Source organism: Ranitomeya variabilis, chromosome 1 (assembly GCF_051348905.1).
Source record: "Ranitomeya variabilis isolate aRanVar5 chromosome 1, aRanVar5.hap1, whole genome shotgun sequence".
In the NCBI taxonomy this organism is placed as follows: domain Eukaryota; kingdom Metazoa; phylum Chordata; class Amphibia; order Anura; family Dendrobatidae; genus Ranitomeya; species Ranitomeya variabilis.
Window position 1 is genome coordinate 871,657,320 of NC_135232.1, and position 27,695 is coordinate 871,685,014.

At 42.9% G+C, this 27,695-nt stretch overlaps 1 protein-coding gene across 1 annotated transcript in view; it reads right to left on the minus strand.

The window, feature by feature from the left end:
• The window catches only part of TSPAN5 (tetraspanin 5), a 207,313-nt gene that overhangs the window by 45,001 nt on the left and 134,617 nt on the right, over positions 1–27,695 (minus strand). Inside the window, exon 3 of the mRNA XM_077277442.1 lies at positions 9,908–10,054. Coding sequence (XP_077133557.1) covers positions 9,908–10,054 — 147 coding nt within the window. The remainder of the gene's footprint in view (positions 1–9,907; positions 10,055–27,695) is intronic.

Genomic DNA, 27,695 nt, shown 5'->3' on the forward strand with positions numbered 1-27,695 from the left:
CCCCAGGGGAGGGCATGATGTTATAGTGTAAGATCGCCGATCTGCCACTTTTGCTTTGATCGGCGATCTGACGTGCACAGCTCCTGGAGGCTTCCCGGCGCCTGCTCTGAGCAGGCGCAGTGAAGCCACCTCCCTGCAGGACCCGGATGCCGCGGCCATCTTGGATCTGGGCCTGCTGCAGGGAGGAGGAGGTAAGAGACCCTCGGAGCAACGCGATTACATCGCGTTGCTCCGGGGGTCTCAGGGAAGCACGCAGGGAGCCCCCTCCCTGCGCGATGCTTCCCTATACCGCCGGAACACTGCGATCATGTTTGATACTCTGTGCTCCTGTCACCCTGCTCCCTCCACCATACATCTCTCTGTGACCTCTCTAGACCAGCACAATGCCATATGGATCACATATAATGCCGCCATATATATTTAACACATAATACTCCCATAAAGACCCCATATTATGCCGCCATATATATTTATTACATAATACTGTCATATAGATCACACATGATGCCGCCAAGTATTGTGTGATCTATATGGCGATATGTGTGATCTATATGGTGGCATGTGTGAGAAGTATATGGCGGTATTATGTAAGTTCTATATGGCGGTATTATGGGTGATCTACATGGTGGTATTGTGTGATCTATATGACGGTATGTGTGATGTGTATGGCGGTTTTATGTGAGAAGCATATGGTGGTATGTGAGAACACTGGCGGCATTATGTGTGATCTATATGGTGGTATGTGGGAACTATATGACAGTATTATGTGTGATCTATATGGCGGTATTATGTGTGATCTATATGGCAGTATTATGTGTGATTATATGGTGGTATTATCTTCAGAAAGGGGACACATTCTAGGGTGGTTCTGGCTGAGCACCTGCGCGCAGGTCTGGGGTAATAGAGGGGGAAGTTAGGTGCAGTCAGGGAAGGGCAGGTGAGGCAGCTGAATAGAAGGGTCTCATTTTTATCATTACTATATGGCTACATTTCCCCCCAGTCTGCTTCCCAGCGTCACCCCATACTGCACCTGTCGCCTCGCTTTCACACATCGCCAGGACAGGATCTGAGGAGGGGAATAGGGTTTTTGCATGCAATGTCTGGATCAGAACAGGCCATCAATCAGCAGAAATGTTTCCTGGATTTTTGTGGAGCAGACGGTCCATCCATGTGTATAAAAGACAGTTCTCTATGTAAATCCCTGGCTGTTCCGCGCACCGAACATGGTGCCCCCCATAGACCTGCACACTGCTCTTCTGAAATACTCTGTGCTGCTGTCACCCTGCTCCCTCCACCACATACAGTACAGACCAAAAGTTTGGACACACCTCATTTAACCCCTTCACCCCCAAGGGTGGTTTGCACGTTAATGACCGGGCCAATTTTTACAATTCTGACCACTGTCCCTTTATGAGGCTATCACTCTGGAACGCTTTGACGGATCTTGGCGATTCTGACATTGTTTTCTCGTGACATATTGTACTTCATGTTAAAGGTAAAATTTATTCGATATAACTTGCGTTTATTTGTGAAAAAAATGGAAATTTGGCGAAAATTTTGCAATTTTCCAACTTTGAATTTTTGTGCCCTTAAATCACAGACATATGTCACGCAAAATACTTAATAAGTAACATTTCCCACATGTCTACTTTACATCAGTACAATTTTGGAACCAAAATTTTTTTTTGTGACGGAGTTATAAGGGTTAAAAGTTGACCAGCAATTTCTCATTTTTACAACACCATTTTTTTTTAGGGACCACATCTCATTTGAAGTCATTTTGAGGGGTCTATATGATAGAAAATACTCAAGTGTGACACCATTCTAAAAACTGCACCCCTCAAGGTGCTCAAAACCACATTCAAGAAGTTTATTAACCCTTCAGGTGTTTCACAGGAATTTTTGGAATGTTTAAATAAAAATGAACATTTAACTTTTTTTCACACAAAATTTATTTCAGCTCCAATTTGTTTTATTTTACCAAGGGTAACAGGAGAAAATGGACCCCCAAAGTTGTTGTACAATTTGTCCTGAGTACGATGATACCCCATATGTGGGTGTAAACCATTGTTTAGGCGCATGGCAGAGCTTGGAAGGGAAGGAGCGCCATTTGACTTTTCAATGCAAAATTGACTGGAATTGAGATGGGACGCCATGTTGCGTTTGGAGAGCCCCTGATGTGCCTAAACATTGAAACTCCCTACAAGTGACACCATTTTGGAAAGTAGACCCCCTAAGGAACTTATCTAGATGTGTGGTGAGCACTTTGACCCACCAAGTGCTTCACAGAAGTTTATAATGCAGAGCCGTAAAAATAAAAAATCATATTTTTTCACAAAAATGATCTTTTTGCCCCCAATTTTTTATTTTCCCAAGGGTAAGAGAAGAAATTGGACCCCAAAAAATGTTGTGCAATTTGTCCTGAGTACGCTGATACCCCATATGTGGGTGTAAACCATTGTTTGGGCGCATGGCAGAGCTTGGAAGGGAAGGAGCGCCATTTGACTTTTCAATGCAAAATTGACTGGAATTGAGATGGGACGCCATGTTGCGTTTGGAGAGCCCCTGATGTGCCTAAACATTGAAACTCCCTACAAGTGACACCATTTTGGAAAGTAGACCCCCTAAGGAACTTATCTAGATGTGTGGTGAGCACTTTGACCCACCAAGTGCTTCACAGAAGTTTATAATGCAGAGCCGTAAAAATAAAAAATCATATTTTTTCACAAAAATGATCTTTTCGCCCCCAATTTTTTATTTTCCCAAGGGTAAGAGAAGAAATTGGACCCCAAAAAATGTTGTGCAATTTGTCCTGAGTACGCTGATACCCCATATGTGGGTGTAAACCATTGTTTGGGCGCATGGCAGAGCTTGGAAGGGAAGGAGCGCCATTTGACTTTTCAATGCAAAATTGACTGGAATTGAGATGGGACGCCATGTTGCGTTTGGAGAGCCCCTGATGTGCCTAAACATTGAAACTCCCTACAAGTGACACCATTTTGGAAAGTAGACCCCCTAAGGAACTTATCTAGATGTGTGGTGAGCACTTTGACCCACCAAGTGCTTCACAGAAGTTTATAATGCAGAGCCGTAAAAATAAAAAATCATATTTTTTCACAAAAATGATCTTTTCGCCCCCAATTTTTTATTTTCCCAAGGGTAAGAGAAGAAATTTGACCCCAAAAAATGTTGTGCAATTTGTCCTGAGTACGCTGATACCCCATATGTGGGTGTAAACCATTGTTTGGGCGCATGGCAGAGCTTGGAAGGGAAGGAGCGCCATTTGACTTTTCAATGCAAAATTGACTGGAATTGAGATGGGACGCCATGTTGCGTTTGGAGAGCCCCTGATGTGCCTAAACATTGAAACTCCCTACAAGTGACACCATTTTGGAAAGTAGACCCCCTAAGGAACTTATCTAGATGTGTGGTGAGCACTTTGACCCACCAAGTGCTTCACAGAAGTTTATAATGCAGAGCCGTAAAAATAAAAAATCATATTTTTTCACAAAAATGATCTTTTTGCCCCCAATTTTTTATTTTCCCAAGGGTAAGAGAAGAAATTGGACCCCAAAAAATGTTGTGCAATTTGTCCTGAGTACGCTGATACCCCATATGTGGGTGTAAACCATTGTTTGGGCGCATGGCAGAGCTTGGAAGGGAAGGAGCGCCATTTGACTTTTCAATGCAAAATTGACTGGAATTGAGATGGGACGCCATGTTGCGTTTGGAGAGCCCCTGATGTGCCTAAACATTGAAAATCCCTACAAGTGACACCATTTTGGAAAGTAGACCCCCTAAGGAACTTATCTAGATGTGTTTTGAGAGCTTTGAACCCCCAAGTGTTTCACTACAGTTTATAACGCAAAGCCGTGAAAATAAAAATTCTTTTTTTTTTTCTCAAAAATGATTTTTTAGCCCCCAGTTTTGTATTTTCACAAGGGTAACAGGATAAATTAGACCCCAAAAGTTGTTGTCCAATTTGTCCTGAGTACGCTGATACCCCATATGTCGGGGGGAACCACTGTTTGGGCGCATGACAGAGCTCGGAAGGGAAGGAGCGCCATTTGGAATGCAGCCTTAAATGGATTGGTCTGCAGGCGTCACGTTGCATTTGCAGAGCCCCTGATGTACCCAAACAGTACAAACCCCCCACAAGTGACCCCATATTGGAAACTAGACCTCCCAAGGAACTTATCTAGATGTGTTGTGAGAACTTTGAACCCCCAAGTGTTTCACTACAGTTTATAATGCAGAGCCGTGAAAATAAAACATCTTTTTTTTCCCACAAAAATGATTTTTAGCCCCCCAAATTTTTATTTTCCTAAGGATAACAAGAGAACTTGGACCCCAGAAGTTGTTGTTCAATTTGTCCCGAGTACGCTGATAACACATATGTTGGGGTAAACCCCTTTTTGGGCGCACGGGAGAGCTCGGAAGGGAAGGAGCACTGTTTTACTTTTTCAACGCAGAATTGGCTGGAATTGAGATTGGACGCCATGTCGCGCTTGGAGAGCCCCTGATGTGCCTGGACAGTGGAAACCCCCCAATTCTACCTGAAACCCTAACCCAAACACACCCCTAACCCTAATCCCAACGGAAACCCTAACCACACCCCTAGCCCTGACACACCCATAATTCTAATCCCAACCCTAATCCAAACGTAAATGTAATCCAAACCCTAACCCTAACTTTAGCCCCAACCCTAACTTTAGCCCCAACCCTAACTTTACCTCCAACCCTAGCCCTAACCCTAACCCTACCCCTAACCCTAACCCTAAACGTGACTGAAATACGTGGCACTGAAATACGTGGCACTGAAATACGTGGCACTGAAATACGTGGCACTGAAATACGTGATACGTGGCACTTAAATACGTGGCACTGAAACACGTGGCACTGAAATACGTGGCACTGAAATACGTGGCACTGAAATACGTGGCACTGAAATACGTGATACGTGGCACTTAAATACGTGGCACTGAAACACGTGGCACTGAAATACGTGGCACTGAAATACGTGGCACTGAAATATGTGGCACGGAAATAAGTGGCACTGAAATATGTGATATGTGGCACTTAAATACGTGGCACTGAAATACGTGGCACTGAAATACGTGGCACTGAAATACGTGGCACTGAAATACGTGGCACTGAAATACGTGATACGTGGCACTTAAATACGTGGCACTGAAACACGTGGCACTGAAACACGTGGCACTGAAATACGTGGCACTGAAATACGTGGCACTGAAATACGTGGCACTGAAATACGTGGCACTGAAATAAGTGGCACTGAAATATGTGATATGTGGCACTTAAATACGTGGCACTGAAATACGTGGCACTGAAATACGTGGCACTGAAATACGTGGCACTGAAATACGTGGCACTGAAATACGTGGCACTGAAATACGTGATACGTGGCACTTAAATACGTGGCACTGAAACACGTGGCACTGAAATACGTGGCACTGAAATACGTGGCACTGAAATACGTGGCACTGAAATAAGTGGCACTGAAATATGTGATATGTGGCACTTAAATACGTGGCACTGAAATACGTGGCACTGAAATACGTGGCACTGAAATACGTGGCACTGAAATACGTGATACGTGGCACTTAAATACGTGGCACTGAAATACGTGGCACTGAAATACGTGGCACTGAAATACGTGCAACTGAAATACGTGGTACTAAAATATGTGGCACTGAAATACGTGATACGTGGCACTGAAATACGTGGCACTGAAACACGTGGCACTGAAATACGTGATACGTGGCACTGAAATACGTGGCACTGAAATACGTGGCACTGAAATACGTGGCACTGAAATACGTGGCACTATGACTGTCAGAAAATGTTCATTAAACGGTTAGGGGTGAGGTTAGGGGTAGAGTTAGGGTTAGGGTTTGGATCTCTATCACCTTGATGGTGGTGGGTGGCTTTTCAGTGTGTTTTCTGTTTTTTTCGATAAAAATGCATGCGTTTTTAACGCAAACAAACGCATGTGCTTAAAAACGCAAGAAAATACTGCAGGTTGTATTTCTGAAAATGAACGCATGCAGAAAAAAACCGCATGCGTTTGAAAACGCGACCAAACGCGTACAAAAAAACCGCATGCGTTTTCAATGTTAAATATAGGGAAAAAACGCATGCGTTTTTTTGTGCAAAAAACGCTGCAGACAAAAACGCAAGTGTGAAACCAGCGACGCTTTTTATAGCAAAAAAGTTTTTGCGTCTCCACATTTTGAGACCTATAATTTTTCCACATTTGCTCCACAGAGTCATGTGAGGTCTTGTTTTTTGCGGGACGAGTTGACGTTTTTATTGGTAAAATTTTCGGACACGTGACCGTTTTTGATCGCTTTTTATTCCGATTTTTGTGAGGCAGAATGACCAAAAACCTGCTATTCATGAATTTCTTTTGGGAGAGGCGTTTATACCGTTCCGGGTTTGGTAAAATTGATAAAGCAGTTTTATTCGTCGGGTCAGTATGATTACAGCGATATCTCATTTATATCATTTTTTTTATGTTTTGGCGCTTTTATACGATAAAAACTATTTTATAGAAAAAATAATTATTTTGGTATCGCTTTATTCTCAGGACTATAACTTTTTTATTTTTTTGCTGATGATGCTGTATGGCGGCTTGTTTTTTGCGGGACAAGATGACGTTTTCAGCGGTACCATGGATATTTATATCAGTCTTTTTGATCGCGTGTTATTCCACTTTTTGTTCGGCGGTATGGTAATAAAGCGTTGTTTTTTGCCTCGTTTTTTTTTTTTTTTTCTTACGGTGTTTACTGAAGGGGTTAACTAGTGTGGCAGTTTTATAGGTTGGGTCGTTACGGACGTGGCGATACTAAATATGTGTACTTTTATTGTTTTTTTTTTTTTAATTTAGATAAAGAAATGTATTTATGGGAATAATATTTTTTTTTTTTTTCATTATTTTGTAATATTTTTTTTTATTTTTTTTTACACATTTGGAAATTTTTTTTTTTACTTTTTTACTTTGCCCCAGGGGGGGACAATACAGATCGGTGATCTGCCAGTTTGCATAGCACTCTGACAGATCACCGATCTGCGAGAAGTGCAGGCTGCTTCACAGTGCCTGCTCTGAGCAGGCGTCTGTGAAGCCACCTCCCTCCCTGCAGGACCCGGATCCGCGGCCATCTTGGATCCGGGTCTGGAGCAGGCAGGGAGGGAGGTAAGACCCTCGCAGCAACGCGATCACATCGCGTTGCTGCGGGGGGCTCAGGGAAGCCCGCAGGGAGCCCTCTCCCTGCGCGATGCTTCCCTGCATCGCCGGCACATCGCGATCATGTTTGATCGCGGTGTGCCGGGGGTTAATGTGCCGGGGGCGGTCCGTGACCGCTCCTGGCACATAGTGCCGGATGTCAGCTGCGATATGCAGCCGACACCCGGCCGCGATCGGCCGCGCTCCCCCCGTGAGCGCGGCCGATCGGCTATGACGTACTATCCCGTCGGCGGTCATACGGGCCCACCCCACCTCGACGGGATAGTACGTCAAATGTCGGGAAGGGGTTAAAGATTTTTCTGTATTTCCATGACTATGAAAATTGTACATTCACACTGAAGGCATCAAAACTATGAATTAACACGTGGAATTATATACTTAACAAAAAAGTGTGAAACAACTGAAAATATGTCTATATTCTAGGTTCTTCAAAGTAGCCACCTTTTGCTTTGATGACTGCTTTGCGCACTCTTGGCATTCTCTTGATGAGCTTCAAGAGGTAGTCACCGGGAATGGTTTTCACTTCACAGGTAAGTGGGATTTCTTGCCTTATAAATGGGGTTGGGACCATCAGTTGTGTTGAGCAGAAGTCTGGTGGATACACAGCTGATAGTCCTACTGAATAGACTGTTAGAATTTGTATTATGGCAAGAAAAAAGCAGCTAAGAAAAACGAGTGCCTATCATTACTTTAAGAAATGAAGGTCAGTCAGTCCAAAAAATTGGAAAAACTTTGAAAGTGTCCCCAAGTGCAGTTGCAAAAACCATCAAGTGCTACAAAGAAACTGGTTCACATGAGGACCGCCCCAGGAAAGGAAGACCAAGAGTCACCTCTGCCTCTGAAGATAAGTTTATCTGAGTCACCAGCCTCAGAAATCACAGGTTAACAGCAGCTCAGATTATAGATCTCGTCAATGCCACACAGAGTTCTAGCAGCAGACACATCTCTACAACAACTGTTAAGAGGAGACTGTGCAGCAGGCCTTCATGGTAAAATAGCTGCTAGGAAACCACTGCTGAGGACAGGCAACAAGCAGAAGAGACTTGTTTGGGCTAAAGAACACAAGGAATGGACATTAGACCAGTGGAAATCTGTGCTTTGGTCTGATGAGTCCAAATTTGAGATCTTTGGTTCCAACCACCGTGTCTTTGTGCAACGCAGAAAAGGTGAACGGATGGACTCTACATCCCTGGTTCCCACCGTGAAGCATGGAGGAGGAGGTGTGATGGTATACTGAACCAGCATGGCTACCACAGCATCTTGCAGCGGCATGCTATTCCATCCGGTTTGTGTTTAGTTGGACCATCATTTATTTTTCAACAGGGCAATGACCCCAAACACACCTCCAGGCTGTGTAAGGGCTATTTGACCAAGAAGGAGAGTGATGGGATGCTATGCCAGATGACCTGGCCTCCACAGTCACCAGACCTGAACCCAATCGAGATGGTTTGGGGTGAACTGGACCGCAAAGTGAAGGCAAAAGGGCCAACAAGTGCTAAGCATCTCTGGGCACTCCTTCAAGATTGTTGGAAGACCATTTCCGGTGACTACCTCTTGAAGCTCATCAAGAGAATGCCAAGAGTGTGCAAAGCAGTCATCAAAGCAAAAGGTGGCTACTTTGAAGAACCTAGAATATAAGACATATTTTCAGTTGTTTCACACTTTTTTGTTAAGTATATAATTCCACATGTGTTAATTCATAGTTTGGATGCCTTCAGTGTGAATTTACAATTTTCATAGTCGTGAAAATACAGAAAAATCTTTAAATGAGAAGGTGTGTCCAAACCTTTGGTCTGTACTGTATCTCCCAGATTTCTTGCTGCCTGCCATCCTCTGACTGTTTACTTGTCAGTATAACTCTGCAGTCACCAACAAAATGGCTGCTCAATGTGTTCCTAAATCTCATCCTCTCTTATCCCTTAGCAGACACCCAGAAGGGGAGGAGAGGAGACATCACACACGTCAGCAGACTCTGCCCATAATTACTGCAGTGCAGTAAGGTGAGCTAGTTGTACACTAGGTTTATGTCAAATTTCAGTAGCTGCTCCCCCTAGTGTTTAAAAGTGGAAGTGCTCAACCTTTTAAAATTATTTTTCATATTTTACTAAATTATAAACAAATGATATTATTTTTTAAGAAAGTGTAAACATTAATTCTTTACATTTTTTCAATTGCTGGAAAAAAAAATTTTTGCTGGCACCTTCCCTTTAAGGAGAACTTGAATGTCTATGTCTGTCTCTAGCTCCGCACTCCATAGAATTTTAAAAGCACCAATGTTTATTTCCTATCTCAGTAATGGTAAAATCCATCTTTACTGAACACAGATTTTATCCATGAATTCAGATTGAAAGATCTATCCAGGAGGAGAAAGAAGTGAATTTCGCTAATAAGATATACAGTATTACAAATGTTTTTCTTTATTAAATGTAGAGATATCAAGTTTCAGCATTGCATTAATTTTATATGCAAACTCTAAAACACTACTGAAAAGTAAGGAACTGACAGGTAAAGAACTTTCACTAGACTGAAGAAAAGTTTTGTTCCTCTGACATTATTTTTAGCTGAAATCACACCGTACGAACGCAAAAATGTACCCATCTACTAATATAGTTCAATCGAGTTCTTGAAAAATATACTTACAAATTTTAGAAGGAAAGTGTTTTCCCGGAGCGCTCCAATGCAACCAGCAAAACCCAGGATGAACATCACTCCTCCTACTACCAAGAAGAGCCAAACAGGATCAAACCCACCAAGGTCAGTGATGGAGGAGATGTTGGAGAGCACACCCTGCAGAGCACAAGACAAAGAGAAGACTCTTTAATGATATACCAGATTCTTCTAAAAAAAAAAATCATAGGGCACATAAAAAGTCAAGCATACGTTTTCAAAATGTAAAATTCTCTGGTAGCATAGGTAAAATTTGAAGGTATTTGAAGGTATTACCATCCTATATTATTATGCCATATTGGTGGGACCCCACCAGTCTGGAGAATGAAGGGACTGATGCCCCAGTGCCCCTCTCCTCCAGCCGTGCAGAGAACTGCAACACTCACAGCTGTGTATAGATAAACTGCCACCATTTCTAATCTCTGAAATGAAAACAGACTATGGATGCCTGTTGGGACTTTTTCTTTGGGTACGTCAATCTTCTCAGATCAAAGTAAAACAGCCTGTTCTGACTTTCTATAAGGATTAGTGATGAGTGAGTATACTCGTTGCTCGGGTGGTCTCCAAGTATTTGTAAGTGCTCGGAGATTTTGTTTTCGTCGCCTCAGCTGCATGATTTGTGGCTGCTAGACAGCTTGAATACATGTGGGGATTCCCTAGCAACCAGGCAACCCCCACATGTACTCAGGCTGGCTAGCAGCTGTAAATCATGCAGCTGTGTCAAGAAAAACTAAATCTCCGAGCACTTACAAATACTCGGAGGTCACCCGAGCAACGAGTATACCCGCTCATCACTAATAAGGATGTTTTTTTTATTGAACGACTCTGCCTTCTTTTGATTGGGCATTGTCATACAGGATAGGCTAGGATACACAAAACAAGGGGAAACTTAGCTTGAGGAGACTCAGAGAGAAACACCGTCATCCTTAAAACTCCAAAGAGGACACTAGTCGACTGCTGCAGCTCCAAGCCTCAACATGGAAGTGCAAATAGAAAATAACACCCACAACTCCCAACAGGAAGCTGGACGTTATAAACACCCAGATCCAGGTGACACCATTAAGGCCGGGGGAGGTGGCCACTAGTCTGCAAGGCCAACCGCAGAGACCTTCTGCAGCCAGATGTGCAGCCTCTGACACACCCGTGACAGCATGATTAGAAAAGTGATGGACACAGCTATAGGTTTTAAGCATAAGTGTGCAGTAGGTGAAGTCTGCTGATGGATGCCATGTTCCCCACACACATTAGGAACACCGAGAGCAGTGTTCCCCAACTCCAGTCCTCAAGAGCCACCAACAGGTCATGTTTTCAGGATTTCCTTAGTATTGCACAGGTGATAATTGCATCACCTGCACAGGCAATAATTCCATCACCTATGCAATACTAAGGAAATCCTGAAAACATGACCTGTTGGTGGCTCTTGAGGACCGAGTTGGGGAACACTGACCTAGAGAGTCACATAAGAAAATGTGTTTGCGGCATGTGCCATACTCTGTCATCTGTGTCAGAAAGTTTTGGGTGTAGTGGATGCTGTTCATCCAGGGTGACCTTTGAGAGTCTTACTTAACTTTAAAGCCTTGTTCTAAAAAAAACAATTTGAAGGAATGAAAACCCTACTTATAATCCTGTTTCTGCACAGACAATTGTTCCAACAGTCATTTTGCATATCAATGAATGGTGGATAGTAAATGCTGAGTGTGTAAGCTGTTAAGATCCCTGTCTTTCACTCACACCTCATTACTTCCCTGCAGTCTAAACTCAGAAAAGTGCAGTCAGCCAAAACTATATTCACTATTTAATGTTTAAAAAAAGAGAAGACTGCAGTTCTGACAGTTCCATAAATACTTAAACACATGAAGGAGAAAGTGAGGAGAGAAATATTTTTAGCTTAGAAGTGTGTTAGTTTACATGAGAGCCTTGTAGCAAAGCTCAAAGCCTACGCAGAATAAAAAGTGAAAAACAAGAGAAAAAAACGAATGTCTAAAAATCCAAAAATGTAAGATGTGGTCAGTCTAATATAAATGCAAACCATATCTGAACTTAAACTTTCCAGAGTATAAGACTACTGTACTAACCAAGTTTTATGTACAAGTATTAAATCATTGCTCAGCAGTCAGCACAGTTTGTATTTTTTTTAATTACATTTATTTTTAATCAACATTAAAGAGATCCTGTCACTTTCTAAAAAAAATTATTTACATACTTTGTAAAAGATCTCTGAGCTCTGCTGATTCTGCAGTTGTTTTCTGATTCACACTGCATCACTTCTTTGCAGAGATATTAACATTTGTTGCTTTTGGAGTGCAGCATGTGAAATCTCTGCTTGTAATGCAACTCGGCATTTCCTCACAGTTTCTCTGGAGGCAAATGCTTTCACCACACTCTGCCAGATGCTGACAATCACTGTTATTAAGCATCTGGGACGCTATACTGTTAAATCAACTGCAGAGCTGTGATTAGTAGGATCTGGCAGGGAGGAGTGAAAGCACATGCCCCAGGGGAAGATTGAGAAGAAGTGTCCAGTTGGAATGGAGATTTCACATACTGTACTGTGCTCCAGAAGAAACAAACGTGAATTTCTCTTCAATGGAGTGAAGATGCACAAAACAGAAAAGAGTGGCAGAATAGAAAACATAGGAACAGGGAAATAGGCAGAGGTAGAAAAGGAAAGAGAAGAGAGGGGGGACAATGAAGACCTGCAGATTTGACTAAATTGTGAAAAATTCAACAGATGCTGTAAAGACTAAAAGTTAGTGAAGGGTAGTTCTTGGAGGACTTATTGATAATATGAGTGCTGTAAATTATTATTATTATTATTATTTATTTACATAACACCATTGATTCCATGGTGCTGTACATGAGAAGGAGTTACATACAAATTACAGATATCACTTACAGTAAGCAAACTAACCATGACAGACTGATACAGAGGGGAGAGGACCCTGCCCTTGCGGGATTACATTCTACTTCTTCTAATTATGAGAAGACTGGAAAAAAGAGCAATAGAACCTTAGATTGTTTAAGCAGTCAGCTCCATCAGGAGTTTGAGCCATTTACTCCTTCATACGCAGAGTATCGGTTATTTCTCGGTACCACGCTCCAGAGATGGAAGGTCAGAGAACGTTCAGTGATGTAGTAAAATGTTTTTACAGCATGTAAGAGATCACATGTAAATGATTTTTTTTTGTAATTGGATTGGGACATGTGTAACATGCGTGTTGGGGATAGTAGTTCCTGTCACGTCATGTATCAAATGAAGGACAGTATTAACCCTTTGACCTCTGGGCGATTTTCCGTTTTTTTGCTTCTCAGAGCCATAACTTTTTTTATTTTTCTGTCAATATGGCCATGTAAGGGCTTCTTTTTTGCGGGGCAAGTTGTACTTTTAAATGACAACATTGATTTTACCATTTTCACTTTATCGATCCAATAAGGTTCGAGATACAGAAGAGATCCAATAAAAGATTGAGTTTTATTTAATAAAAATTAAAAATGGTACAAGTGCAGAGTATGTCACAATAAGGGATATCTACAAGAATCGGAATAATAACAGCGGATATAACCAGGAAAGGAAATAGGCAAACATTGACTATTTTTATATATATCTATATATTACCAAAATTGCTATAGCGATATCCCTTCACCCCCGACGCGCGTTTCGCCGCCAGCTTCTTCCGGGGAAACGCGCGTCGGGGTGAAGGGATATCGCTACAGCAGGACTCGGGACAGTAAGGATATACAGAGCCCACAGGTATTGGCATTGATGCACGGCACTGCACTTTATTTCTGCACGGCACCCTAAATTACAATGGCGGATATTGTGATCTAGTTACTTTTAATGAGGGGACATTTACATGGTAATCGGCTGATACAAGATGATAAATGCACAGAGCACTAGCTCCTTGATGTTTTTCTTCCCCCTTTTACAGCCATTTGTATAACCTTTGTATTAGGTAGATGTAATTTTAAGGTATATAATAATAGCATATTGCAGGATATTAATCACCGCAAAAACCTTCTTTACCATACTAGATTTTGTTATGCCGTGGACATTATGTGCAATGGAAAGTTATTCAGCTATGGTAATATCTATTCATATTGGGTGATCAATATTAATAACCAGTTTATCACGGTACACTTGCTATATCAGTTGATGTACATATAGAGCATGATGAGATAACACTAGTTATAATAAATTATCAATTTTTGGAATTTCCTCTTTTATAGCAATTTTTGTAATATATAGATATATATAAAAATAGTCAATGCTTGCCTATTTCCTTTCCTGGTTATATCCGCTGTTATTATTCCGATTCTTGTAGATATCCCTTATTGTGACTTACTCTGCACTTGTACCATTTTTAATTTTTATTAAATAAAACTCAATCTTTTATTGGATCTCTTCTGTATCTCGAACCTTATTGGATCGATAAAGTGAAAATTATGACTAATGAAGTGCCTTTACTGTAGATTTCTTGTGGACTTTTTGGTAAATTAATATTGATTTTACCATGTTTACTAAATGCTAAAACTGACCTGCCATTATGATTCTCCAGGTCAGTACGAGTACGCAGATACCAAACATGCGTAGGTTCTTTTTTATTTAAGTGGCAAAAATAAATCTTGGAGTGGAAAAAATTTCCTAGACCCTTAGCGTCTCAATTTTTCGTGATCTGGGGTTGGGTGTGAGCTTATTTTTTTCAGTGCCGAGCTGATGTTTTTATTGGTACCATTTTGGGGTAGATATGATGTTTCAATCGCCTGTTACTGCAATGTTGCGGCAGCTAAAAAAAGTCTGGAGTTTCAATTTTTTTTCTCATTACACCATTTACTGATCAGATTAATTTACTTTATATTTTGATAGATTGGACATTTTTGAATGCAGTGATACCAAATATGTGCATGTTTTTATTTTTTGTTTGTTTTATTGTAAATTGGGTAAAAAGGGGGTGATTTGAACTTGTGGAAGATTGACAGTGGCATTTAACATGTTAATAACCGCAAGTGGATCGCAATTCTACCGGCTGCTATTAGATAATACTACACCAGCGAAAAAGGGAGCATAGACACCAAAGCGTATAAAAATTTTATAAATATTTTATTTTATTCCCAATATTAGAAATAACAAGCTGAAGATAAATACATGACGAAATACATAAAAAATTCCAACATGTAAAAAGGAGGAAAAACCAACCAGTACACTAATGGTAGGATACACATCCACAGTACGACTTGGGTAGGTATCAAAGGTCACTAAATTATCAGTATTCCTATAGTGAGGGATCCTTCCTCAGAATCCATAGCCCCCATATTCTCATATAAGCCAATATGTCATGTATCAATGAGGCAAAATGAACTCACCCATAGTAAGTCTGGACTCCTATGTGGCCTTCCCACAGCCCCTGACGCGCATTTTGCGTGATCGTTTTCTCACGCATCTATTAGATGCATATGACAGCTGATTAAATCAGCTGTCATATGCCAGAATAGGAGCAGGCTCAGCATCAGAGCCTGCATCAAAGCCAGGGACACAACTGATGATGTATTGATACGCCACCGATCGCGAAGGGGTTAAACGGATTGACATCTCCATAATATAATTGATACTAATCCACCAGTTCCAGCATAAGGCATAACTGTTAGCTCTTTAGCCCCCAAGAGCTTTAGATAAAATCTGTAACCTATCACGTTTCATTTATAAATTGTTTATTATGTAGCAGTAGGCCTTTGGTTCCCCTTTGGCATCGGGACACAGAAACAACTGTAACCCTTGAATTTCTGGTATCTACCTCTTGGTGGCTTCCTGCTTCCAATTCAAAACATACTAAAAAGTGTAATGACATCCTACTATTTTGACCTAACATGTTTTCTTGTGATATGGAAATGAGTCAACATCTGTACAGGAATGCTCAATATGTTTCACAGTTTTAAGGTTGAAAGCAGACACAACACAATTGAGTTCAACCTACAACCTACCATGTTGATCAGAGAAAGGCACAAACTCCATGAGACAGTTTCTAAATACCCTACACTAGGATAAAAATGTCTTCCCGACTCTACATATGGCAGTCACACTAGTTCCCTTTATCTACATATATGTAGCTTTGTATAGATAAGCATTAGCTTGTGCTTATGTATAAGTTTTAATAATAAAAAGGAAACATATTTGGTATTTCCACATTCGAAACAACTCTTACTATAAGACTATGTTATTACGGTATTTGTCCTGCAAAATGAAGGCTGTAAAAAATATATATGTATATATATTTGACGTAATGGTCACAAATAGCTCTGATTGGAGTAGGCTGAATATGCCTTCTTGTCCTTAGCTGCAACACAGCCTGCAATTCACTACTCTATTTGCAAAAAAACAAAAATTGGTGACAATTAAAAATGGTTTGCAGATCTCATCATGCGGCATTTAGAGCCTGTTCTATACAGCTGAAAATAAAGACTTAAAACCTGCATTTTTAACCCCATATTTATGTGTTATTACAAGATTTTTATATCCCATTTAATTTTTACTATTATCAAAAACTGATTATTGGTCTTAAATAATAAAGTGACTAATACTTACCTCACCAATCCCTTGCTCCTCCGATGCCACAGCTTTTGGGTTTCAACCATTCCCTGTTTCTCAGCCATAGTGTATCGTCATGTATCCGCTGCCATCCTCTCTATGCCATAATAGATATACTAGTTGGCATCGGCAAGTCCTGCTTCTGCTGACAGTTTCCGCCATGATATTGCACTTCCCATGAAGAGCAGAGGCCACCTACCTTGCCACCAAGCAGGTTGAGGACAGTGGGGGGACTGTATATAATCTATGCCACAGGTTTCTTGAGTGTGTGGGGCTGGTGTTCAGCACTCTCATAAGAAAGAATACAACTTAGTGGAATATGATTGCTTTATGTCCAAAATCTGACAGTTGTGCATTTTTCCTTTATGGTCACTTCTGGTCGAGTGGTAGGAGCTCAAGGTTGGATACAGCAAGGACATGGCTCCCCACTTGTATTATGAGTTACACTATTACTGTATTCAACTATTAATCTACAGTATGAGTTGTTGTATTCGTAAAGGACATCTGCTAATATTTTACTTGCCCAGAACAAAAATTCCGGTTTCCAGGTTTAAGCTTGGTTGAATGAAATAGGACCCATTATTTTCTTTTTTTTCCCTATCAATTTAATATTACAGTAACGGATTCATCCAAGCTCTTTTTCTCCACTAAATGACTTCTTCTCTCTGCACCACTGGACTGGAAAATTTGTATTGCCAGCAGGGATAACTGTTTTGCACATTAGAAGAAAATAGTCCTTTCAACAATTGAAAATCTGACACTTAAAGAGCATCATCTACACAGGGTGCGCGTGGGAATAAAGCTGTGCAAATAGGTTGTATATTGTATTAAACATGCAGACAGCTATATGCCACAGCAGACCGGCATCCATGAGTTACTGCCTATAGGGGTTGTTAACCACAATGCATTAGTATACATACATATTGCAAATGCTTTGCAGTGCAGCTGTGCCTATGAACCATTACACACTCTTCATCTATGAGAGTAGCTGAAACATCCGCTCCAATAGAACTTCTTAGGGTCCTCACCAGTCAGACTATGACGCTACAGTTGGAATCAAAATTATTCAATCTCATTGCAAATTAGGTTCTTTAGCAAAAGTTATAAACTTTCTGCTATTTACAGTAGTTTTGCCTTATTGGTTGATTGCAGTCTCAGACTCATTTAACCCCTTCATTACAAGCATCTTCAGTACTTAGTAGAGCACCTTTGGCTATTATAACTTGCTGCAAATATGACGCATATCCAATCCAGACACCAGCTTCTGCCATGGTTCCTGAGGAATCTTAGCATATTCCTCATGCCTAATGGCCTTCAGTTCACTAATATTCCTGGATTTGTGTACTACACCACTGTGTTAAACTTTAACCAAAGATTTTCTATAGTATTCTAGTCAAGTGACTGTGTTGGCTACTCTAGAATCTTCATGAACGTCTTCTGAAACCAAACCGTGGTAGACTTTGAGGTATATTTGGAACCATTGTCCTATCAGAAGGTCTAATGAAACCCAATCTTCAGCTTCCTCGCAGAGGGCATGATGTTTTCTAATAGGATTTCCTGATACTTGATTCAATTCATCTTGCCCTCCCCATGCTGCAGGTTTCCAGTGCCTGAGGAACCAAAGCAGCTCCAAACTATCACCGAGACCTGTCATGCTTCAATGTAGGAATGGTGTTCTTTTCAGCATATATTTAATTCTATTCTTCCAGGTATACCACTCATCCATAGGCCCAAATGTTTCCAGATTTGTTTAATTGTTCCACAGAACAGCATTTAAAAATGTGTGTGGCTTATTTGCATAGTTTTGAACATATTGGAGCTGAATAGTCTTGTGCTTTTGGGTCAGTAGAGGTGAACGTCTTGGAGACCTTCAGAGTTCAGTATACTCCTTAAAATGTAAACTGAAAGCACAATGCCTGCTGTCAACAAATCTTGAAGCAGATCTTTTACAGTCACTTGAAGGATTGTACTTTTGCATATAGTTATAATGGTGGCCTTAAAGGCTGCCTCAGGCAGCAGTGAGTCGCTTGAGACTTCAAGTAGTTCAGTACCCTTATCACTGCCGAGTCTCTGTATTACTGTTGGGCTCAGATTCATATCTCCCAAAGTGAGTCTTCAGACAAGTTCACCCCTGCCAGTCAGCATACTCGGCTCTGCTCTTCCAAATGTTTGTCATCTTAATGAGATCAGCTATTCTATGATGCTAGTTTGCGAACTTGGCTCTACTGTCTGCGGGGTTGTCACAGTGGCTAGACCCGGTCCGTGACCCTGCTAAGGGGCGTCCAATGAAAGGTGTGATGATGGTGCGTGGTGCAAGGCGAGATGAATAACGAGGACACAGGGTTGCAGTCTCTTTACCTTTTTACTGAAGGCTTCGGGATCCTCAATCCAGAGCACTGCTAACAGGGTTGGCTGAGACCGGCTGGTCCGAAGGCACATCCAGAGTTCTCTTTGCAGGTGGAAATCAGTGCCTACCTACTAGCGCCTGTGTGTTATAGTACCTCCCTGCTGAGCACCACGGGATAGTCCTCACAACTGTTGTGTCTGTTTCTGATGTTCTCTCTCTCCGTCCCCCAGATGATATGGCTAGGACGCACCCATATGACGGGATAGGCCTGGAGTTATTCTGGGACCCTAGAGACGCCCCTCTCCCACAATTGCCTCCTTTGTCTTCGTTAGGTGATTTAGGTGAGACAGCCAACCTATAGTTAACTGTCCTGCCACTGTTTGAAGTAATACGTAGAGTCTCTTACTTCCTCGGTGCTCCGGCCACCGGCTACGCGCCTCAGAAGGATGTTGCCACGGTCTTAAGGGCACGACTCCCTCTGGTTCTATCTCCTCTGTGCTGTGATCTCGCTTCTCACTTCTCCGCAATATACTCCGCTTTCGTGTTCTTTCTTAGGAGTCTGCCGCTGTAACACTCAAGCACGGCTCCGTAATGTTCTGTCTGTCCTAGGCCGCTGTCAGGATCCCACCCCTGACAGGTCCTCTCTCTAGCTCTCCCTAGCTACTTTCTCCCTAACTTCCTGTCCAACCTCCAGTTTTACCAAAGTGTGAGGAGTGGCCTAATAGATAGAACCACCCCCCCTGGTGGCCGGAGTGTGGAGTGTAGTGTGTGTCCGTGATACCTGGTCAGGTGAACTCCTTTAGTGCAATCAGACGTAACATCACTCCCCTTAGTGGCAGAGCGACATTACTGCAATGACCAGGACCCTGGGGCGCTGCACTGTCATCCTGCATAAACAGCTCCGCTGTTGCATTACCAAGGTGCCATCTTTCATATCCTACTCTGCCATTCCATAACCAAGGTGCTATACAGCCTATCCAGATTTGTTTTTCCACATTGCTCTAGGTGCCTGTTATGAACTATACTTTTGGGCTCCCTCTTGTGGTCACTCGTGGTATGGTTCTTGGATTCTCTTTCCTCAGGTTTGTAGTCACCTGTTCGTTAAGACTCTGGGTGTTTCTATTTAAACTTCCTGGAGTCTTAGTCCATTGCCTGGCATCCATGTAATCAGTCCTTGTCTGGTTGCTCTTGTCTACTGGTCCTGATTTTTGCAACATAAGCTAAGTCCTGCTTTCTTGTTTTTTGTTTATTTGTATTATTCTGTTTTTTGTCCAGCTTGTTCATAATGTGATTCCTGATTTTGCTGGAAGCTCTTAGGGGGCTGATATTCTCCCCCCATACCGTTAGTCGGTACGGGGGTTCTTGGATATTCAGCGTGGATATTTTAGTAGGGTTTTTCGCTGACCACATAAGTCCGCTTTCTATATTTCTGCTATTATTTAGTGGGCCTCTCTTTGCTGAATCTAGTTCATACTTACGTTTGCCCTTTCCTCTTACCTCACCGTTATTATTTGTTGGGGGCCTGTATCTACTTTGGGGTATCTTTCTCTGGAGGCAAGTGAGGTCTGTATTTTCTCTGAAAGGGTTAGTTAGATCTCCGGCTGGCGCGAGACGTCTAGAACCAACGTAGGCACGTTCCCCGGCTGCTATTATTTGTGGGCTAGGATCAGGTATGTGGTCAGCTCAGTTACCACCTCCCTAAGAGCTAGTTTTTATGTTTGCAGACTTTGCTGAAGACCCTGAGATCCTCTGCCATTAGGATCACAACAGTATGCCAGGCCACTGAATAGTTAATGCATTGCAGAAGTGGGATTAAAAGAAAAAAGAAGTTCTGAGTTTTTTTTTTTTTTTTCTTCCTTCCCCTTTACCTCTGAATGGCTTGAAACTCTGCTGCAGACATGAATGTGCAAACTCTGATTACTAGTGTGGATCAGCTTGCTGCTCGTGTGCAGAGCATTCAGGATTTTGTTATTGGCAGTCCTATGTCAGAGCCTAAGATTCCTATTCCTGAGCTGTTCTCTGGAGATCGATTTAAATTTGGGAATTTTAGGAATAATTGTAAATTGTTTCTTTCTTTGAGACCTCGTTCGTCTGGAGACTCAGCTCAGCAAGTTAAAATTGTTATCTCCTTCTTGCGGGGCGACCCTCAGGATTGGGCTTTCTCATTGGCGCCAGGAGATCCGGCATTGGCGAATATTGATGCGTTTTTTCTGGCGCTCGGATTGCTTTATGAGGAGCCCAATCTTGAAATTCAGGCAGAGAAGGCTTTGCTGGCTATTTCTCAGGGCCAGGATGAAGCCGAAGTGTATTGCCAAAAATTTCGGAAATGGTCCGTGCTTACTCAGTGGAATGAGTGTGCTCTGGCCGCAAATTTCAGAAATGGCCTTTCTGAAACTATTAAGAATGTGATGGTGGGCTTTCCCATTCCTACAAGTCTGAATGATTCTATGACGCTGGCCATTCAGATTGATCAGCGTTTGCGGGAGCGCAAATCCGCTAATCCTTTGGCGGTGTTGTCTGAACAGACACCTGATTTAATGCAATGTGATAGAATTCAGACTAGAACTGAACGGCAAAATCATAGACGTCAGAATGGGTTGTGTTTTTACTGCGGTGATTCTACACATGTTATATCAGCATGCTCTAAACGCCTAACAAAGTTTGTTAGTCCTGTCGCCGTTGGTAACTTACAGCCTAAATTTATTTTGTCTGTGACTTTAATTTGCTCATTGTCTTCCTACCCTGTTATGGCGTTTGTGGATTCAGGCGCTGCCCTGAGTCTTATGGACTTGTCGTTTGCCAGGCGCTGTGGTTTTGTCCTGGAGCCTTTAGAAAATCCTATTCCTCTTAGAGGAATTGATGCTACGCCATTGGCGGAGAATAAACCGCAGTATTGGACACAAGTGACCATGTGCATGACTCCTGAACATCGGGAGGTGATTCGTTTTCTTGTTCTGCATAAAATGCATGATTTGGTCGTTTTGGGTCTGCCATGGTTACAGGCTCATAATCCTGTTCTGGATTGGAGGGCTATGTCTGTGTCAAGTTGGGGTTGTCAGGGAATTCATTGCGATTCCCCGTCGGTGTCTATTGCTTCCTCTACTCCTTCAGAAGTTCCTGAGTTTTTGCTTGACTATCAGGATGTGTTCAGTGAGTCCAGGTCCAGTGCTCTTCCTCCTCATAGGGACTGTGACTGCGCCATAGATTTGATTCCTGGTAGCAAGTTTCCTAAGGGACGATTATTTAATCTGTCGGTACCTGAGCATGCCGCGATGCGTTCTTATATAAAGGAGTCTTTGGAGAAAGGACATATTTGTCCATCCTCTTCCCCTCTTGGTGCGGGATTCTTTTTTGTGGCCAAGAAAGACGGATCTTTGAGACCTTGTATAGACTATCGGCTTCTGAATAAAATCACGGTTAAATTTCAGTACCCTCTGCCACTATTGTCGGACTTGTTTGCTCGGATTAAGGGTGCCTGTTGGTTCACCAAGATAGATCTTCGTGGTGCGTACAACCTTGTGCGCATTAGGCAGGGAGATGAATGGAAAACTGCATTTAATACGCCCGAAGGTCATTTTGAGTACTTGGTGATGCCTTTTGGGCTCTCTAATGCTCCTTCAGTGTTTCAATCCTTTATGCATGACATCTTCCGGAAGTATCTAGATAAATTTATGATTGTTTATCTGGATGACATTTTAGTTTTTTCTGATGATTGGGATTCTCATGTAAAGCAGGTCAGGATGGTGTTTCAGGTTTTGCGTGATAATGCTTTGTTTGTGAAGGGCTCAAAGTGTCTCTTTGGAGTGCAGAAGGTTTCCTTTTTGGGTTTTATCTTTTCCCCTTCTGCTGTGGAGATGGACCCAGTCAAGGTCCGAGCTATTCATGATTGGACTCAACCCACGTCTGTTAAGAGCCTTCAGAAGTTTTTGGGTTTTGCTAATTTCTACCGTCGTTTTATTGCTAACTTTTCTAGCGTTGTTAAACCTCTGACGGATATGACCAAGAAAGGTTCTGATGTCACTAATTGGGCTCCTGCGGCCATTGAGGCCTTCCGGGAGCTGAAGCGCCGGTTTACTTCGGCGCCTGTTTTGTGCCAGCCTGATGTCTCACTTCCCTTTCAGGTTGAAGTGGATGCTTCTGAGATTGGTGCAGGAGCTGTTTTGTCGCAGAGAGGCTCTGGTTGCTCTATGATGAAACCATGTGCTTTCTTTTCCAGGAAGTTTTCGCCGGCTGAGCGGAACTATGATGTTGGTAATCAGGAGTTGTTGGCCATGAAGTGGGCATTTGAGGAGTGGCGTCATTGGCTCGAGGGAGCTAAGCATCGTGTGGTGGTCTTGACTGATCACAAGAACCTGATGTATCTCGAGTCTGCTAAACGCCTGAATCCTAGACAGGCTCGTTGGTCATTGTTTTTCTCCCGTTTTGACTTTGTGGTCTCATACCTGCCTGGTTCGAAAAATGTGAAGGCTGATGCTCTTTCCAGGAGCTTTGTGCCTGATTCTCCTGGAGTCTCAGAGCCGGCTGGTATTCTTAAAGAGGGAGTGATTTTGTCGGCCATTTCTCCTGATTTGCGACGTGTGTTACAGAGATTTCAGGCTGGTAGACCTGACTCTTGTCCACCTGATAGACTGTTTGTTCCTGATAAATGGACCAGCAGAGTTATTTCCGAGGTTCATTCCTCGGTATTGGCAGGGCATCCTGGGATTTTTGGTACCAGAGATTTGGTGGCTAGGTCCTTTTGGTGGCCTTCCTTGTCACGGGATGTGCGTGCTTTTGTGCAGTACTGTGGGACTTGTGCTCGGGCTAAGCCTTGCTGTTCTCGTGCCAGCGGGTTGCTTTTGCCCTTGCCCGTCCGGAAGAGGCCTTGGACACACATTTCCATGGATTTCATTTCAGATCTTCCGGTGTCTCAGGGAATGTCTGTCATCTGGGTGGTGTGTGATCGTTTTTCCAAGATGGTCCATTTGGTGCCCTTGCCTAAGTTGCCTTCCTCTTCCGATCTGGTTCCTTTGTTTTTTCAGAATGTGGTTCGTTTGCACGGCATTCCTGAGAATATCGTGTCTGACAGAGGATCCCAGTTTGTGTCCAGATTCTGGCGATCTTTTTGTGCTAAGATGGGCATTGATCTGTCGTTCTCGTCTGCCTTTCATCCTCAGACTAATGGCCAAACGGAGCGAACTAATCAGACGCTGGAGGCTTATTTGAGATGTTTTGTTTCTGCGGATCAGGATGATTGGGTGACCTTCTTGCCATTGGCTGAGTTTGCCCTCAATAATCGGGCTAGTTCCGCTACTTTGGTTTCGCCATTTTTCTGCAACTCTGGTTTTCATCCTCGTTTCTCCTCGGGTCATGTTGAGCCTTCTGACTGTCCTGGGGTGGATTCTGTGGTTGATAGGTTGCAGCGGACTTGGAATCATGTGGTGGACAACTTGAAGTTGTCACAGGAGAAGGCTCAGCATTTTGCCAACCGCCGCCGCGGTGTGGGTCCCCGACTTCGTGTTGGGGATTTGGTTTGGTTGTCTTCTCGGTTTGTCCCTCTGAAGGTTTCCTCTCCTAAGTTTAAGCCTCGCTTTATTGGTCCTTATAGAATTTTGGAGGTCCTTAATCCGGTGTCTTTTCGTTTGGATCTTCCTGTGTCGTCTGCCATTCACAATGTGTTCCATAGGTCTTTGTTGCGGCGGTACATTGTGCCTGTGGTTCCTGCTGTTGACCCTCCTGCTCCGGTCTTGGTTGAGGGCGAGTTGGAGTATGTGGTGGAGAAGATCTTAGATTCTCGTCTCTCTAGACGGAGGCTTCAGTATCTGGTCAAATGGAAGGGCTATGGACAGGAGGATAATTCCTGGGTGGTCGCCTCTGATGTTCATGCGGCCGATTTGGTTCGTGCTTTTCACGCTGCCCATCCTGATCGCCCTGGTGGTCGTAGTGAGGGTTCGGTGACCCCTCCTTAAAGGGGGGGTACTGTTATGAACTATACTTTTGGGCTCCCTCTTGTGGTCACTCGCGGTATGGTTCTTGGATTCTCTTTCCTCAGGTTTGTAGTCACCTGTTCGTTAAGACTCTGGGTGTTTCTATTTAAACTTCCTGGAGTCTTAGTCCATTGCCTGGCATCCATGTAATCAGTCCTTGTCTGGTTGCTCTTGTCTACTGGTCCTGATTTTTGCAACATAAGCTAAGTCCTGCTTTCTTGTTTTTTGTTTATTTGTATTATTCTGTTTTTTGTCCAGCTTGTTCATAATGTGATTCCTGATTTTGCTGGAAGCTCTTAGGGGGCTGATATTCTCCCCCCATACCGTTAGTCGGTACGGGGGTTCTTGGATATTCAGCGTGGATATTTTAGTAGGGTTTTTCGCTGACCACATAAGTCCGCTTTCTATATTTCTGCTATTATTTAGTGGGCCTCTCTTTGCTGAATCTAGTTCATACTTACGTTTGTCCTTTCCTCTTACCTCACCGTTATTATTTGTTGGGGGCCTGTATCTACTTTGGGGTATCTTTCTCTGGAGGCAAGTGAGGTCTGTATTTTCTCTGAAAGGGTTAGTTAGATCTCCGGCTGGCGCGAGACGTCTAGAACCAACGTAGGCACGTTCCCCGGCTGCTATTATTTGTGGGCTAGGATCAGGTATGTGGTCAGCTCAGTTACCACCTCCCTAAGAGCTAGTTTTTATGTTTGCAGACTTTGCTGAAGACCCTGAGATCCTCTGCCATTAGAGTCACAACAGGTGCCGTCATATCCAGCATATACCTTTTATTTTAACTTTTTTGAAAACTCTTGATAACTCAAGATTATCAGTTACCTGAACACTAACTTGACAGGACAAGGGACTTGGTGATAGATGCTATTGATTTTTTAGCCCATCAAGTCCCCATGCCTCCAAAATATCCGCATAATGATTTTGAACTATAATCTTGCATTTCAATCATGTCTTTGATGTCCCATGCTGTTACTCATATGTCTGCCATAACAAATGTTATTGTTATTACTTGGCATATTCAAATTACTAATCTGCTGGGGGGTCACTTCCACAGAAGAGTTCAGTCTAGCAGTCTTTAATCTGGCCCCCTGAAGTCATCATTGAACTTATTCACACTAGTCATCTCTTGGACAATTGAAATCTTGCATCCATGCGATGCCTAAATGAAAAAAAAACAAGACATTTAAAGTCTTTATCAAAATTAGTCCTCTGCTTTAACAATTAAGCACAGTGTACTGGTGCTAAATTGCATGGCAATGGTGTTCTTTTTAACAGTCATCTTTGCACATATACTGACACAGGAATAAATACAAGTTATACTGAATCTTTTTTTTACAAAACTGTATATCAATCGGCTCAGTTTCTTCTGCACTAACAAGGCTGTTGGCAGGGAGAGCGGCATGTCTAATGCGACAAATTCACTGCCGTTCGAGCAATATAAGTTATGTCATATTATAAGGATATGCTATTGTTGACCTTGGGACAAAGAGGGGTTAAATGACTTAATTAGGTAAAAAAAAATGCGTTCTCGCAAACCACAGTACATGTATGGCTTCTTTCACACTTCCGTCGGTCGGGGTGCGTCATAATACAGTGAAGTGACGTATTGACGGATGTTGTGAAAATAGTGGAAAACGTGTGCAACGCATCCAGTGTTATGACGGATGCGTTGAAGGAGTTCCTGGCTGCATTTTCAGGTATAAAAAAAATCCTTCTGGGCATGCTCAGAATGAAAAAATGGGATACGTCGCTGGACTTCCTCTGAACGTTTTCTCTGCACGACGGACCGCTATTTTCTGACAGATCCAGTGCACGACGGATGAAACGGATGGCCATCCGTCACAATCCGTCGCTAATACAAGTTTATGGGAAAAAACAGGATCCTGCAGAAAAATTTGCAGGATCCTGTTTTTTCAAAACTCAACGGATTTCAATGGGAGGAAAAAGACGGAAGTGTGAAAGAGGCCTATGGTGCAGCGATCGTGGGGGCTCATGCTGAGCGCCGCCGCGATCGAGTGTGGGTGTCACCTCTGTGAGAGCTGACACCCTGCAGCAACACCCATGATCGGTGCTAGCACTGATCTCAGCCATTTAACTCCTCTGATGCTGCTGTCAATTATGACAGCGACAATGAGGAGATTGCACACAGAGTGGGCTCCCTGTGTGATTCCATCAGCACACGATGCGATTGCGTTATGCTGATGGTCTCTATGGTGACCCCCGGCCACAAGATGGTAGAGGGGTACTTCAGGGAAGGTGGCTTGTCAGTGCCTGCTGTAGTGCAGTGCTTACTGCATGTGTTGGGGACACTCGCTTGGAAAGGGGATGAAGGCACACAGACACGTTTTTTCTCACAAAACAGTCCATGCGGTTTATTATGCACTCATAAACTACTTGAGGCCATGTTATATATGAGAGGCTTAACACATAGTCCACAGCACTTCATAGTATACGGCTTTAACTCACAGTCACTAAACACACCGGACTTCTTTTTGTTCAGTTACCGTGGGTGACCGCACGCCGTGGCAATGTCTCTCACAACTTTACTGGATGACACACGACAGTAGGTTGCAGACTCTAAACACACTGGACTTCACTTCGTCCAGTTACCGTGGGTTACCGCAGTTCATTAACATCAACGGAACATCACAAGCACCAATAGTCTGTTCCAATGGCAAATACTTGTTTGCCCTTACTATAACCCCCCTCGTCTGGAGATACCTTACAGGAGCTCCTGCTCCACACGCTGGCTCCTTGTCAGTCCTCTCTCCCAGGGAAGCTGCCTTACTGGGATCACCATCCTTGCAACCAGGGCACTCCCGACAGTTCCAGACCCTCAGAAGTTCGGTAGCTTCCCCAACG